Below are 14,724 nucleotides of genomic sequence, written 5' to 3'. Positions count from 1 at the left end.
GTTTGGGAGAGAGAAGAGGAGTAGGAGGGGAGCCTCTAACTCCTGACTCTAGAGTCAGGTAGGCCCAAAGTGATATCAGCAGGTAAGGTATGGCTGACCTGATTTGCATGCTGTATGGTAACCTAGCATGGCAGTGTGTGGGAGGGATATCTGGATATACAGGAAGGAAAAAGCCAGCCCTTCTACTTCTGTTGGATGGTTCCAATGCTCAGTTGTTGGATTGCTCTTGTTGATGATGTCATCAACTACTGGACGCTAACACAGAGATCATTATCTGCCTTCCCAGAGGACCTATGCTGCACTAGGAAACCTTCCCTTTTTTTTGCACTGTCCTTCCTTTTATTACCCCAGCTTTACTTAGGCCAGGTCTGAGTCCCAAGAGTGCTGAGCTCACAAAGTCCTTTCATCTCACCTCTTACTGTCTTAGGATTCCTTGCTTCGGTTGAAAGACCATCAGCAATGTTTCGAGTGCTCTGATGTGGCTCTGAATGAGGCTGTCCAGCAGATGGTGAACTCCAGTGAGGCTACAACCAAGGAGGAGTGGGTGGCCACAGTGACCCAGCTACTGCTGGGCATTGAGCAGGCACTATCTGAGGATAGCACTGGCAGCATCCTAAAGGAATCATCCTCCACCACTGGCCTTGTTCGGCTTACTAACAATCTTATCCAGGTAACCCTTGGCTGCTTCTCTCCCTGCCCTCACCCAGCAGGTGTGTTACTATGATGTCTCCTTTCTTCTGTAGATTTCTGGCTTTCATTGTGAGTTAGGCACACCAAAGGGGATGACTTGGCCTTTCTGGCTACAACTTTTAGGAATCTGAGCTGGTGGCTGTGTACAAGTTGCAAATATTTCTTGGGTTGGGTATTAGAAATGATTAGCGTTTGACCCTACACGATTCTCCCAGACATCTCATCCAGAGATGAAGAAACAAGCTCAAACGGGAGGCCACTGTGTTGCTTTCAGTGATCCAGAAGCAGAGTCGGAGCTAGAGCCCAGACCTGACTACCTGCCAGTACTTTTCATCACCCAAATCATCCTGGTACTTAAAACTGAAATGTAGTCACAGCACTCTGTATCATCCAGGCAGGCTTTAAGTAGAGAACTTTTTTTCTGAGCCATCTTCAACTTTCCCTCAGCTCTGTTCAGATCATCAGTAAATCCTGCCTAACCCATAATCTTCACACCTCTAGCTATTGTTTCTTACCTGTGCCATGTTTATTTTGCCATAGTCTAGGCCACTGCTATCTCTTACACAAACCATGATAGCACATACTCTTTAGTCTTTCCTTCCTCTGTACCTTTCCCAGTCAGTACCCTGCCCCAAAAGCACCTTTCCTGAACAGATTTATAAAAGTCTGAATGGGGTTTGAAGCATGGCTCAATTGGTAGAGCAACAGCCAATGAGCGAAAGCATCAGGTACTGAGTTGGAGTTTGGATCTCAGACAAACATTAAAAAAAAAAAAAAAAGATATGTATCTTCCCTTGCTTAAACCTCCTCACATTCCCTCTGGGTGGTGTGCTGCCAAAGGAACCTGCTTCTTCCTTGGCTATAGCCATTATGGGCCGCCCTCTAGGGCCTTTGCCTTTAATTATGTCTGTCTTCTGTTTTCACATGCTGCCCTCTCTAGATATTTGACACACCATAGCTATTCATTTAGTGTCCTGCTCTTAAATGCCCACCTTTGTCTGCCCTACCACTCTTCTGCAACTCCCTGTTGCCCTGTTTGCTCTCATTGTAGCAACCCTACAGACTCTTAGTGCTCACATAGCTTGTCTCTGGCTCTCTTTCCCTGGGTACTTTTCTAGAGGAAACTGCAAAGGTGCTTATTTCAGGAGGGCTGGTAGCAGAACTTGTCCTACTGTGACATATGTAGTGCCCTCCACCAGGTCATTGACTGCAGCATGGCTGTGCAGGAGGAGCCCAAGGAACCCCATGTTTCCTCAGTGCTGCCATGGATCATCCTGCACAGGATCATCTGGCAGGAGGAAGATACCTTTCACTCCCTGTGCCATCAGCAGCAGCTCCAGAACCCAGCAGAGGAAGGTATGTCGGCAGTAGGTTTGGTTGGGTGAGCTTTGATCTATGTGTCTTTGCCTCTGGCCTCTGCCCCAGGACTCTAGGATCTTAACCCAGGAACTATGAGGCTCAGTAGGACAAGATGTGAGACCACTTGGTATTCCCCGTCTATAGATGTCAGGAAACCAATAAAAACATAAACATAAAGCCAGGTGCTGATGGCTCATCCCTGTATTCCTAGCTCCTCAGGAGGCTGAGATCTGAGGATCATGCTTCAAAACCAGTCCAGGTAGGAAAGTCCATGTGACTCTTATCTCCAGCAAACTACAGTACTCAGAAAAGCTAGAAGTGGTATTGTAGTTCAAGTAGTAGAGTACTAGACTTGACCAAAAAAAAAAAAAACCCACAAAAAACGCAGAAGCAGTTTCCAGGCCCTGAGAATACAAAATTTTTTTTAAAAAAATTAAAAAATAATATTTTTGGGTAAATTCAGTGAAAGAAAAACACTAGTTGACCTTGGGTATGCATAGCAGGATGGGCCTGACTAGTCTGGGACAAGTGTGGTCAGATAAGGATTTCCTGAGGGGTGTGCCCGTGCACTCGTGCATGCTTGCGTGTGTGCGTGTACGTGTGTGTGTGTGTGTGTGTGTGTGTGTACACACAGGGCTTAAACTCAGGGCTTTATGTACTTGCTCTGCATTTTCTTTTCTTTTTTTTTTTTAAATTTTTTTATTGTAAAGATACTATACAGAGGGTTACAGTTACATGAGTGAGGTAATGAGTACACTTCCTCTTGAACATTGTTACCCCCTCCATTGTTTCCCCCCTACCATCCCCTCCCTCCCTCCCTTCCCCGAGGTTCTTTTTTTTTTTTTTTTTGATTGTGATTAAGTGATTACTTAATTTCCGGAAATTCACAGTATTGTGGAATAATGATGCTCATTTAAAGTCACAAGTTTCTGCATTTTCACTCATCGCTGGTACTATATCACTTGAGCTTCTAGTTCTGGTTTTTAATTTTTTTATTAAATTTTTTTCATTGTTATTATAAAGGTATTATATAATGGTATTACAGTTCTCTAAGTCAGGTAAAGAGTACATTTCTTTTTGGATAATGTCACCCCTTCCCTAACTCTTTCCCAGTTTTTCCCTCCCTTCCTCCACTCACAAGTTATATAGTTAATTTTAAACATAGTGTCCACTGAGTATCATTGCTGCATTTTTTTTTACCCTTTGTCCCTCCATTTCTGTGTCTCTCCTTACATTCCCAAAACATATAAGTGAGCAAACAGAACAACAACAACAACAACAAAAACCAAAAACAGCAAAAAAGGAAAAAACAAAAAAACCTCTTGTTTCCACTTCTTGGAGTTCATTTTGATAAATATTTTGTATGATCAGATGCACATAGGCATTGTGCCTTTCTGTTGCTCTCCGAAGAGTATCCTTTGATCTCACTGTGTGTGAATGCCTAGAGACCTGTATAATTTATTATTAGATCTAGCTTCTGCATATGAGAGAAAACATGTACCATTTATCTCTCTGAGCTTGGCTTATTATATTTAACATGATTTGTTCTAGGTCCATCCATTTCCCTACAAATGACATAATATTCTTCCCAATGGCTGTGTAATTCCATTGTATAGTTACCAGTTCTGGTTTTAAAAAGAAAATTTGGAGATAAGAGTCTCAAGGATTTGTCTGCTTGAGCTAGCTCCAAGTTCTCAGATCTCAGACTCCTGAGTAGTTAGGCATGAGCCAGTAGTATGCAGCTTATGGGAATGGTTTTTAACAAATGACCAGAAAGTAAGCAAGGAAAGAGAAACACACAAATGTCTTTGAGTTTGAAAAGTATGTCAAAGAAAGAAAAGATTCTGGTGACTGACAGAAAATGTGGCTCTATTTCCTGCTATCTATTATGAGGTGAATTGAAGGAAGATGTAAATTAAGTAGACCAAATTCTTGGCAGAACGTTACTATCTTTTCATTTGTGGAGAGCAGGTAGATGGAGAAGCCTCTCCATGTCATCCTGACCCTTAGCCAATGCTTCTGGGTTCTGCCATTGCCCTGTGACCAGACTGTTGAAGGAAGAAACTCAGAACTAAAACCTATTTTTAGCTGTGTGGTAAGGGCCCTGGTAAGGGCACTGTCATACTGAGCTTTTAGAAGCACATATTGAAGCAGGATTTATATAGGCATCATACTTTTAGAAAGAAGGACAGGAAGAAGGATTGGGCAGAAAGAACTTGAACTGTGATGCAGGCCTGAAAAAGCCATGCTTTGCCTGGCACAGAGCAGTCTTTCCATGTAGGACTGAGGTTAGCTAGTTCTTTGTACTGTCATCCTGCTTAGTCTTGGATATGGTCCCACAGGAAGTATGTGAGTCCTAAAGTTGTAGCAGATGCTGAAGGAACTGACAGTTGGAGATAAGTCCTCTCCTCAAGGCGATTCTCAGAATGGAGAACAAAACCTAAATGGCTCTCTTCTGCAAAAACAGAGTTAGAATTTAAATTGTAGCTCTAAGGAACAGGCAATCTGGTCATATGTAGGAGAGTACCTCAGAAAATTCATTCATGATATATTTGAACACTTAGAAAGTCTGCAGGAGTGGGGCTGGGAAGGTGGCTCAGTGGTAGAGTACTTGCCTTGCATGCATGAGGCCCTGGGTTCGATTCCTCAGCACCACATAAGCAAAAAGAAAAAAGCTGAAAGTGGCGCTGTGGCTCAAGTGGTAGAGCACTAGCCTTGAGCTGAAGAGCTGAGGGACAGCGTCCAGGCCCAGAGTTCAGACCCCACAACCGAAATTAAAAAAAAAAAAAAAAAAAAAAAGAAAGTCTGCAGGAGCTACGAGCAGAAAGTCTAGAGGAGCCAGGAGCTGATGGCTCATGTCTGAATCCTACTTACTCAGGAGGCTAAGATTTGAGGATCAGCCGGGCTCTGGTGGCTCATGGCTATAATCCTAGCTGTTCGGGGGCAAAGATCTGAGCATCACAGTTCAAAGCCAGCCCAGGCAGGAAAATCTGTGAGACTCTTATCTGGCACTGTGGCTCACTGTGGTAGAGTACTAGCCTTGAGCTGAAGAGCTCAGGAACAGTGCCTGGCTGCCTGGCCCAGAGTTCAAGCCCAGTGACTGACAAAAAGAAAAAAAAAAGATTTGACAATTAAGGTTTGAATCCAACCCTGGCAGCAAAGTCCATGAGACTCTTATGTCCATTAACCATCAAAAAACTGCAAGTGGAGCTGTGGCAAGTGGTAGAGCACTAGTCTTGAGTGAAGAAGCTCAGCGATAGCATATAGGCCCCAGAACTGGCACATCCAACAAAAAAAAAAATTTATAAAGGATGAAGTCAATAAACCAAACATGAATCAGGATGGGAAAGGCGTGGGGATGACAGGTATATATCACCACAGTGAGCTGCTTCTGCCAATCTCATGGACTTTTCTGCCCCAACTGGCTTGAAATCACAATTTATCTGATCTCAATGTCTCACATAGTTTGGGATGACAGGCATGTCCTATCTCACCCAGCTGTTTGTTGAACTTTTTGCCCATGCTTGCCTCAAGCCACAATTTCTAGTTTCAGCCTTGCAAGTAGCTAGGATAACAGGTGCGAGCCACTGGTGCCCTGCTCACATTGCTTTTTTGATATGCATGTATTATTTCAATAAAACCAATTAACTTCTTTCTTATTCAAAATAGATTAGAGGAAAGGAAGAAAATCAGTGACCACAGTGGTAAAGATAAAAACTCCCTAAAGACGAGACCATGCAGTCCTTCAGGTGCATGTGTTCTTGTTAACTCATTGTTGGTCTGAATTTTCTCCAGGGATATCAGAAACTCCCATGCTCCCATCTTCTCTCATGCTGCTCAACACAGCCCATGAGTACTTGGGTAGGAGGTCCTGGTGCTGCAATTCAGATGGGGCCCTGCTGAGGTTCTATGTAAGTAATCCCCTTGGGCCATGAGCTGCCAGTTCAGGGCTGGGGCTGGTGAGGAGGGGATACCAAGGAGGATCCTAAAGAGCCATATTGGCTCCTTTGTCTTGCTTTGTCACCCCTCCGCCAGGGGGCCCCAATTGTGCTGTTTTGACTTTACTGCATATATGTGGCTACTGAAACTTAACAGAAATCTCAACTTGGTTCCTGTTAATTTTCTGGTTTTGTGGCAAAATACTTGAGTTCAACTTAAAGGAGGAAAGGTTTATTTTAGCTCATAATTGTAGAGATTTCAGTCCAGGGTCACTTGAACACATCATCCTTGGGCCTGTGGCAACACCATAGAGCATATAGCACAGGGAGCCTCTTTACCTCATGATGTTGGGAAAGCAAAGAGAAAGACAGAAAGGAACAGGGGTCTCAATATCCTCTTCAAGAGCTTACCTCCAGTAACTGGCTTAACTTTCTTTTCTAGACCCCTACCTCCTAAAGGTTACATTACCTCCCAATATCTCTAGAGGCTGGAAATCAAGCCTTTAACACATGGGCCTTTGCAGCTCTTTCAGGATTGACACTATAGAAATTTGCATCTGGGCATGGTAGTGCATTCTTAGCATCTCAGTATATGGGAGGCTTAAGAAGGAGAATCATGAATTCCAGGTCAGCCTTGACTGCACAGTAAGATAACTGTCTCAAAATAAAGCAAAATAAACTAAGAAAATAAAAGGGAAAAAAAGTGATCAGTATTTACTTAGCAAATGAATAGCTAAATAAATGAGTGAAGAAGTTACCTGAGCCTAAAATATCTTCTAGTGGCTTGAGGGTGACTGGATACATGTGCTGGGAAGAAGGTAGCTGCAAGTCCAGCAGGAACTACTGCCAGAGCTGCCCAGAGTAAAACTATTGAGATAAGAAATTTTTCCTGGAAACAAGTCTTTGGAATCCAGGCATGCAGGGGCCCTAAACGTCACCTCCTCAGGTTAAAAGAGTTGATACAGAGATGGTCTCCAGGGGTCCTGCTCTGACAGAATGAGGCTGTGACAGCTGGCCCTCTCCTTAGGCATCTCTTTCTGCCTCCTGTAGGTTCGAGTTCTCCAAAAGGAGCTTGCTGCATCTGCCTCTGAAGATACTCACCCCTACAAGGAGGAGCTGGAGACAGCCTTGGAGCAGTGCTTCTACTGCTTGTACAGCTTCCCCAGCAAGAAGAGCAAGGCCAGGTACCTAGAGGAACACTCAGCCCAGCAGGTGAGGGTGACACACAGGCCTGAGAGGAGATAACTATAAGGAGGACTGGAGTTCCAGAAAAGCAGGATCTCTTTGAAGGACATCAGATTAGTCACAGCTCCACAGTCCCAGTATAGGTTGTACCAGGATAAAGCAAGTAGATGGTCTGATGACATCTGACTAAAAGGCAGGAGTTGTCCTTGCAAAGGTGTATCTTCATAATATTCTAATGATTTAAAATTTCAGCCCAACAATTATCCATAGATTTATTTATAGTCAATTTGTTTGATATGCATGATTCCTTTGAGAATTTTTTTATGGGAGGGGGTAGTATTGGGGTTTGAACTGAGGACCTTGCTCAATAACTAGTCTGGCAATCTACCACAGAGCTCTGCACTTCCAGCTCTATTTTTTTTTTTTTTTGGTCAGTCATGGGGCTTGAACTCTGGGCCTGGACACTGTTCTTCAGCTCTTCAGCTCAAGGCAAGCTCTCTACCACTTGAGCCACAGTACTACTTCTGGTTTTCTGTTGGTTAATTGGAGATGAGAGTCTCACAGACTTTTCTGCCCAGGCTGGCTTTGGACTGCGATCCTCAGATCTCAGTCTCCTGAGTAGCTAAGATTATAGGCATGAGCCACAGGTGCCCGGCCAGCCCTATTTTTTAATCAGTTATTTTTAGGATAGGGTCTCTCTTCCTACCTGCACATGTGCCTGAACCATAGTCTGCCTACTTTGGGCTTCTCATTGTAGCTGGGACCACAGGTATGAACTACCATATTCAACCTCCCTTTTATAGAGATGGAGTTTCTTAGACTTTCTGGGCTGTCCTGGCACAACATCCCTCCTGATCTCAACTTCCCACATAGCTTGAGATGACAGTTGTATGTCACTATGCCCCGCTTTGAGTTGAGAAGAGGTCTCACAGTTTTCTGCCCAGGCTGGCCTGGAACTGAAATCCTCCTATTGTCAGCCTCCCAAGTAGCTAGGATTACAGATATGAGCCATTGGCACCTGGCTACTACCTCTTTTTTAAGTTTGGTTTCTCAGGACACTATTTATATTATCTCATAGCTCCTCAATACAGTTAGCTGTTCTCCCATCTTAAAAAATCTAACCCCTAAAATGTAAGCCCCTTAGGACAGGGACTCCATTCTTACCCTCCATTCTGGCACCTGTCTAGAATTATCTTGGCCTAGAGCCAATACTCAGTTAATTTTTAGGTGGATAGCTGAAGTATGAAGAGGTTACTGGCCAGCTCGACATCTCCATTCAGGATTGAGCCTCCTTGTCTGCTAAACCACGTGGTCTTTCAGAGGCATGAGCACAGTTTCCAAAGTGTGTGTGTGTGTGTGTGTGTGTGTGTGTGTATGTGTGTGTGTGTGTGTGTGTGTGGTGTGTGTGTGTGTGTGTGTGTGTGTGTGTGTGTGTGTGTGTGTGTTTTAAAGACACTTGGATTGATTGATTACATTGGGCATGAAGGTTTTTTTTTTTTTTTTGGTTGGTCATGGGGCTTGAACTCTGGGCCTGGGCGCTGCCCTCAGCTCTTCAGCTCAAGGTGAGCTCTCTACCACTTGAGCCACAGCGCCACTTCCAGCTTTTTCTGTTTATGTGGTGCTGAGGAATTGAACCCAGAGACTCATTCATATGAGGCAAGCACTCTACCACTGAGCCAACCTTCCTAACCCCGGGCATGAAGATTTTAAGAAGTGTAAATGTTAGTGGCGCTGTTTTAGGCTCTCCAATATATTGTAACTTCATTTACATTTGGCATAGTATGCGCCTATAAAGGAACTTTTTCTTCTTTTCTGTACCTTAAGCAAATTATGAGTCTGCCTTCTGTCTTTTTTTCAAGGTGGATCTTATATGGGAAGATGCCCTGTTTATGTTTGAGTACTTTAAGCCCAAGACTCTTCCTGAATTTGACAGCTACAAGACCAGCACCGTATCTGCTGACTTGGCCAACCTCCTAAAGAGAATCGCTACCATTGTGCCTCGCACAGAGAAGCCAACACTGAGTCTGGACAAAGTGTCCGCCTACATTGAGGGGACCTCAACTGAGGTGGGCCTCAGTAGACATGAAGATGTGGGGGTAATGAGGATGTTCACATCCCTTATCTGTGGGACTTCTGTACATATACCCTGGCTTCTTTTTTGCTCTGTACTAGATGCTGGGGCCAAGCAAAGCTGGGAGGTCTGTTCTGAGTTTGTAGGTCATACCTCAGTCCTTGGCTTTGTTTCTTCTCATTTTTATTCTCTTATATCCCAGGTTCCCTGCCTCCCAGAAGGGGCAGACCCCTCTCCTCCCGTGGTGAATGAGCTTTACTACCTCTTGGCTGATTATCATTTCAAAAACAAGGAACAGTCTAAGGCCATTAAGTTCTACATGCATGACATCTGTATTTGCCCCAACAGGTGGGTAATGTGGTGGTGGAACTGGACTGGTTGCTTGGAGTGCTGGGGTGTCTCTAGTTTGGAGTTTCCCTGCCTATAGCAAGGAGACCAGGGAAAAAGAATGAGTTATTAGAAGAGTGAAGGAGAAAACTTTTTTCTCCCTCAAAGACCCTGGGAGGGGCATTGGAGTAGGGGAGGTACAAGATGCTCTTCTGGGTCCTTACGTACAGGTTAAGTAGGTGCTGCCCCGCCCCATCTTGTGGTTTTGTGCTGGCTCTTTTCCTGGTTTCAGCCCTAGGATGGCTGATGTACTCTTGGTGCTTCTATTGCATGCCTTTAAATTATGGTTACTTTCTTGGGGTAGGAGAAGTAATAGACAAACTCAGGCCAGAAGTTCTCTTCTCTTGTTGTGATACAGTATATTGTTGGCCCCCAGGGTAGTCACAGTGGTATGTGTAGGAAAGCCTCATGTGCATGAGGCTCATGCTTTTTTCCCCATGGAAACTTATTCAGCTTTCTCTTAAAATATGTTTGGATTGAGCATCCTGAAGAGTCCTATTAAATTCATGAAATCTAGTACACTTGGTAAAGAGGAAATATCTTCTCGTGGCTGCCTTGGACAAAGGTCAGAATGAAGCCATCTTCTGTGGCTGACCTGACTCTTGAGTATAGCATTAAGGGTAGCCTTTCTGGAAATACTCAGGAACTAACACATGATGGCTACCTTGAAACATGGATGACTTGGAAACAGCATTCTTACTCAGGAAGAACCAGAGAATTCACCTTTTTAGGATCTACCTGACCATAGGGAGAAGGAATTAGATCTGAGTGCAGAAGCCAGTTTGTAGGAATCCAAAAGCTTGTGGGAAACAGCCCTCATAAACCCTTTTTGCTTAGCCTATCATTTTCTTTAGGCAGAGAGCCATGTACTTAGAGGCCTGCCTGTCCTCTGGGATCACTGCTCCATTGTAATGGTACAGTCTTGCACTCAGTCTGGCTGAGCATTCATTGTGTGACACACACTTGGAGGGGTCATCTCTGCGCTGTTGCTTTCTCATCTGAAAAGTGAGGGTGATGAAACTCAACATCTATGAAGTGGCAGGTACCTGGTGTGGCTCTTTTCACCTGACAGCTCGTTAGTTAATGAAATAGAGTCACAAAAACTCAACTTTGCCTTCTTTTTTTTTTTTTTTTTTTGGGTCCAGTCATGGGGCCTGAACTCTGGGCCTGGGCACTGTCCCTCAGCTCTTCAGCTCAAGGCTAGCGCTCTACCACCTGAGCCACAGCGCCACTTCCGGCTTTTTTCTTTTTGCTTATGTGGTGCTGAGGAATGGAACCCAGGGCCTCATGCATGCAAGGCAAGTACACTACCACTGAGCCACCTTCCCAGCCCTCAACTTTGCCTTCTTTTTTTTTTTTTTTTTTTCGGTTGGTCATGGAGCTTGAACTCAGGATCTGGGTGCCGTTCCTGAGCTTTTTAAGCTGAAGGCTAGAGCTCTGCCACTTTGAGCCACAATGCCACTTCCAGTTTCCTGGTGATTAATTTGGAGATAAGAGTCTCATGGACTTTCCTTCCTGGGCTGGCTGTGAACTATGATCCTTAGATCTTAGCCTCTTGAGTATCTACAATTACAGGCATGAGCCACCAGTGCCTGGCTTCAACTTTGCCTTCTTCCAACCAGTTGTTTGGAGGGTATCTGTTAGCAAAATGAGCTCCCTTCCCATAGCTTAGTCCACTCCTTTCCCTTCTCCACAGCTTAGCATGCTCCCTTCCTAGACAACACCAAGCCCAAGTAGAAAAGGCAGTTAATAAGCCAACCCCCTTTACCTTGAGATGGCACTTCTCTGGAACAGCTACCACCATATAAGGCAACAAGAGCACCTTAGAGTGACTTTCTAGTTTGGGGAGCTGCAGGACCCCTTCTCTACTATTTGAATAGCAGCCATAAATCCTAGTCCATCATGATGAAGCCCCTGGCCTACACACCCACACTGGGGTCTCCACCTCCTAGCCCCTTCTAGCCTCTCCTAAACCTCCTATGTTATATAAGTCACCTCAGACAGTAGCTGGTGCTGCTTCTACTTCTCCCTTATGAGATGGAGTCTTGCCGGCCTCCTTTCCCGGCAATAAACCTTTCTTTGTTCTCTGTACCTGGATGTTCTGTGTGGTTTCTCTGACAAAGTCTAATAATCTTTCAGTATCAGCCTGTCAGATCTAGCCCACTGAACAGTTGTGCTACAGAGAAGGAATTTCCTATGAGGACTGGCCCCAGGACCAAGGAGGGACTTGTTTGGCTTGGTCCTGAGCCCCAGCCATTGGCCTCCTTTATTCTTGCCCTCACAGGCTGATGCCAGGGGAGCTTTAGGGCTTTGTCTGTCTTCCCAGCTAGCCAGTTGGGAAGCAGACAGCTGGGTGGACAGTAAGTCCTGATTGCAGTGTTAGAAGTTCCTACAGGGAACAATCCAAGACCATATTGACTATTCCTGCTTTGCTGAGCAGGAATGGTCCAGGCACGTGCATGCACCTATACTATTTCATGCCTAAATAGAGTCAGGCCAGGGGGCTGGATCATAGGATACTCCCAGTCCCAGGCATTGGACTGACAGGTTCAGTAACCTATCTGTCAAATGCCCACCCCTTTCTCCAGGGACCCAGGGGGTTAGGCATCACTTTCGCTCACCATGAAGACAAGATGCCAGACTTTAAATGGACCAGCATAATTTTTTCCCCTAGGAAAGATAGGCCTCAGTCTTCCATATAGGGTATGCTTGAGGATGGTGATTCAAGCCATTTAGGGAGTTAATCAATGTAGAATCAGAGCATTCTCTTTATGCAGGGCTTTCCTAAGCTATGACATCTGCATTTCTCTGAAGCAGAGCCCTTCTAGCTTACCCCATTGAGCCAGGCATCTGCACTTCAGAGGATGGCTTGTCTTACCTCTAGGCCTTGGAGCTGGGTGTACAGCCCCCCATCTCCTGCCTAGGCACCAGGATGGCTGCAAGGAATTGTTTAGGCTCAGCCTCCTTACTTCACTAAGAAAATTCCAGACTCTGCAACAGAAATTATCTTGGTCTTGATGTTTCTGTGACTGTTATTTTTTTCACAGAGGTTGTTTGTTCTCAAGGTCAGTTTCTTTAGGTGATCTCAGAATGATAGAGGCTTAACCATCTTGTAGTCCTCTCACTTTTGTTTTATTGCTGGGAGCTGAACTAGAAAGGTCAGGGTCTACTCAAGGTCCCAGAGAGAGACAGAGAGAAGCTAAGTGGATGGGGTGCAGAGCCCTCTGTTGTCTCTGTTCTTGCTTGATGAATGTGTTGATGGAAAGCTCTACTCTCACTGAAAGGAGAGATGACACCTGCTGACACTCTCCCTATCACCTTAGCTGGACCCTTATTGATTATGATGCAGAATTAGGGACTGCTTTGTGAGTGACACCTCAGTCTAGGGAGAGAAGTCTAAGAGCCATTTGTTAGAAAGCCAGTGAATGCTTGTGGGATGCTAAGGGACTCACAAAGAAACTCATTTTGTCTCTTACTACCCACATCTCTTCTCTTAAGGTAGATCTTCTTAGCTATATGTCATGGCCAGTCTAGTTCACAGCCCTGGCTATACTGAGTGGCTAAGTTAGGCTGTGAGCCCTAGTGTGGGAGTAGAATTTCCATAGTGTCTCTTTGCCCAGCAGGCTGCTGTGTCTGCTATGCCATGGGGGCAAAGGTATTTTTATCTGGCCCTTTTGTCATCACACCAGATTCGATTCTTGGGCAGGCATGGCTCTGGCCCGAGCCAGCCGCATTCAGGACAAGCTGAACTCCAATGAATTGAAGAGTGACGGACCCATCTGGAAACATGCCACACCTGTCCTGAACTGTTTCCGGCGGGCCCTGGAGATTGACAGTTCAAACCTGTCCCTGTGGATTGAGTATGGCACCATGTCCTACGCTTTGCACTCATTCGCTTCACGCCAGCTGAAGCAGTGGAGAGCTGAGCTGCCCCCTGAGCTTGTGCAGCAGGTGAGAAAAGAGATACTACAGAGGTCTTGGCTACTTTCTGTCGAGCCAAGGACAGGCCAGCAAAATTCTGTTTTTAGTCCTTGTTCTGACATCTATACTGGGAGCTTCCCCAGGAGGCCTAAGCTGTGCCACAGTCAATAACTGTATTGGGCATTGGACACTCAGTCCACTTAAGACAGATTTAAGGACTGGCTATTGTAACCTGACTGGTTAACCAGTCAAGTGGTAAGAGAGAGCTATTGTGCACTTGACACAGGTATCCCTTTAAAGAAACTACTCTTTGAGGGGGGACAAAACAAACAAACAAACTACTCTTTGGGTCCTTGTATAATTCTTGATTTTGTGTTGAGATTTTCAGTGTCTGTTGCTGGGGCGGGAGGTGAAGGTGTGGGGGAGGGGAAATGAGGGAGGGGGGAGGAGGGTGGCTAATGTGGGATCCTGGATCTGCTCACTAGGAATACCTTTGGCTCTTTGAGATGGAAGTGAAGAAACTGTACTGATATATCTTGTTTTTTGTTTTGTTTTGTATATGGACATGCACGTGTGTGTGTGTGTGTGTGTGTGTGTGTGTGTGTGTGTGTACTGGTTCTTGAACTCAGGCCCTAGGCACTGTCCCTTAGCTTTTCTGCTCAAGGATGGCATTCTACCACTTGCCACAGCTCTATTCTTGAAGTGGATCTTCTTAGCTATATGTCTTTTTTTTTAATTATTTTTTTTGTTGTTGTAAAGGTGATGTACAGAAGGGTCACAGTTACATAAGTAATGAGTACATTTCTTGCTGAATATTGTTACCCCCCTCCCTCCTCTTTCTCCCAATTCCCCCTGCCTCGCCCAGGTTGTAGAGCTAATTTCCATCTTAGCATTTTGTGAGTATTGCTGTTGCATTGGTTCACCCTTTGTCCTTTGTTTCACCATTTTGTTATTCCCTTTCCCTTCCCCAAATCAGATAAACATATATATAAGACACAGAGTACTAGAATCAAGCACAGGGACAGGGAAGGGAAAAAGAAAGAAAGAACTTCATATAGTACATTAAAAAACAACATCGGGCTGGGAAGGTGGCTCAATGGTAAAGTGCTTGCATACATGAGGCCCTGGATTCAATTCCTCAGCACCACATAAGCAGAAAAAGCCAGAAATAGT

At 44.9% G+C, this 14,724-nt stretch overlaps 1 protein-coding gene across 3 annotated transcripts in view; it reads left to right on the top strand.

Annotated features, from left to right (window-relative positions):
- Cabin1 (calcineurin binding protein 1) overlaps window positions 1–14,724 on the top strand; it is a 147,828-nt gene that overhangs the window by 46,492 nt on the left and 86,612 nt on the right. For all 3 annotated transcript variants that reach the window (XM_069994444.1, XM_069994441.1, XM_069994443.1), the window contains exons 17-23: window positions 428–670; window positions 1,890–2,046; window positions 5,845–5,960; window positions 7,038–7,199; window positions 9,032–9,238; window positions 9,446–9,591; window positions 13,320–13,581. In XM_069994444.1, coding sequence (XP_069850545.1) covers window positions 428–670; window positions 1,890–2,046; window positions 5,845–5,960; window positions 7,038–7,199; window positions 9,032–9,238; window positions 9,446–9,591; window positions 13,320–13,581 — 1,293 coding nt within the window. The remainder of the gene's footprint in view (window positions 1–427; window positions 671–1,889; window positions 2,047–5,844; window positions 5,961–7,037; window positions 7,200–9,031; window positions 9,239–9,445; window positions 9,592–13,319; window positions 13,582–14,724) is intronic.

This window comes from Dipodomys merriami, unplaced genomic scaffold, assembly GCF_024711535.1.
Source record: "Dipodomys merriami isolate MVZ:Mamm:240054 unplaced genomic scaffold, mDipMer1.0.p SCAF_45, whole genome shotgun sequence".
Taxonomy (NCBI): domain Eukaryota; kingdom Metazoa; phylum Chordata; class Mammalia; order Rodentia; family Heteromyidae; genus Dipodomys; species Dipodomys merriami.
Note: the sequence above shows the minus strand (reverse complement) of the source record. Positions and strands in the feature narration are given on the sequence as shown.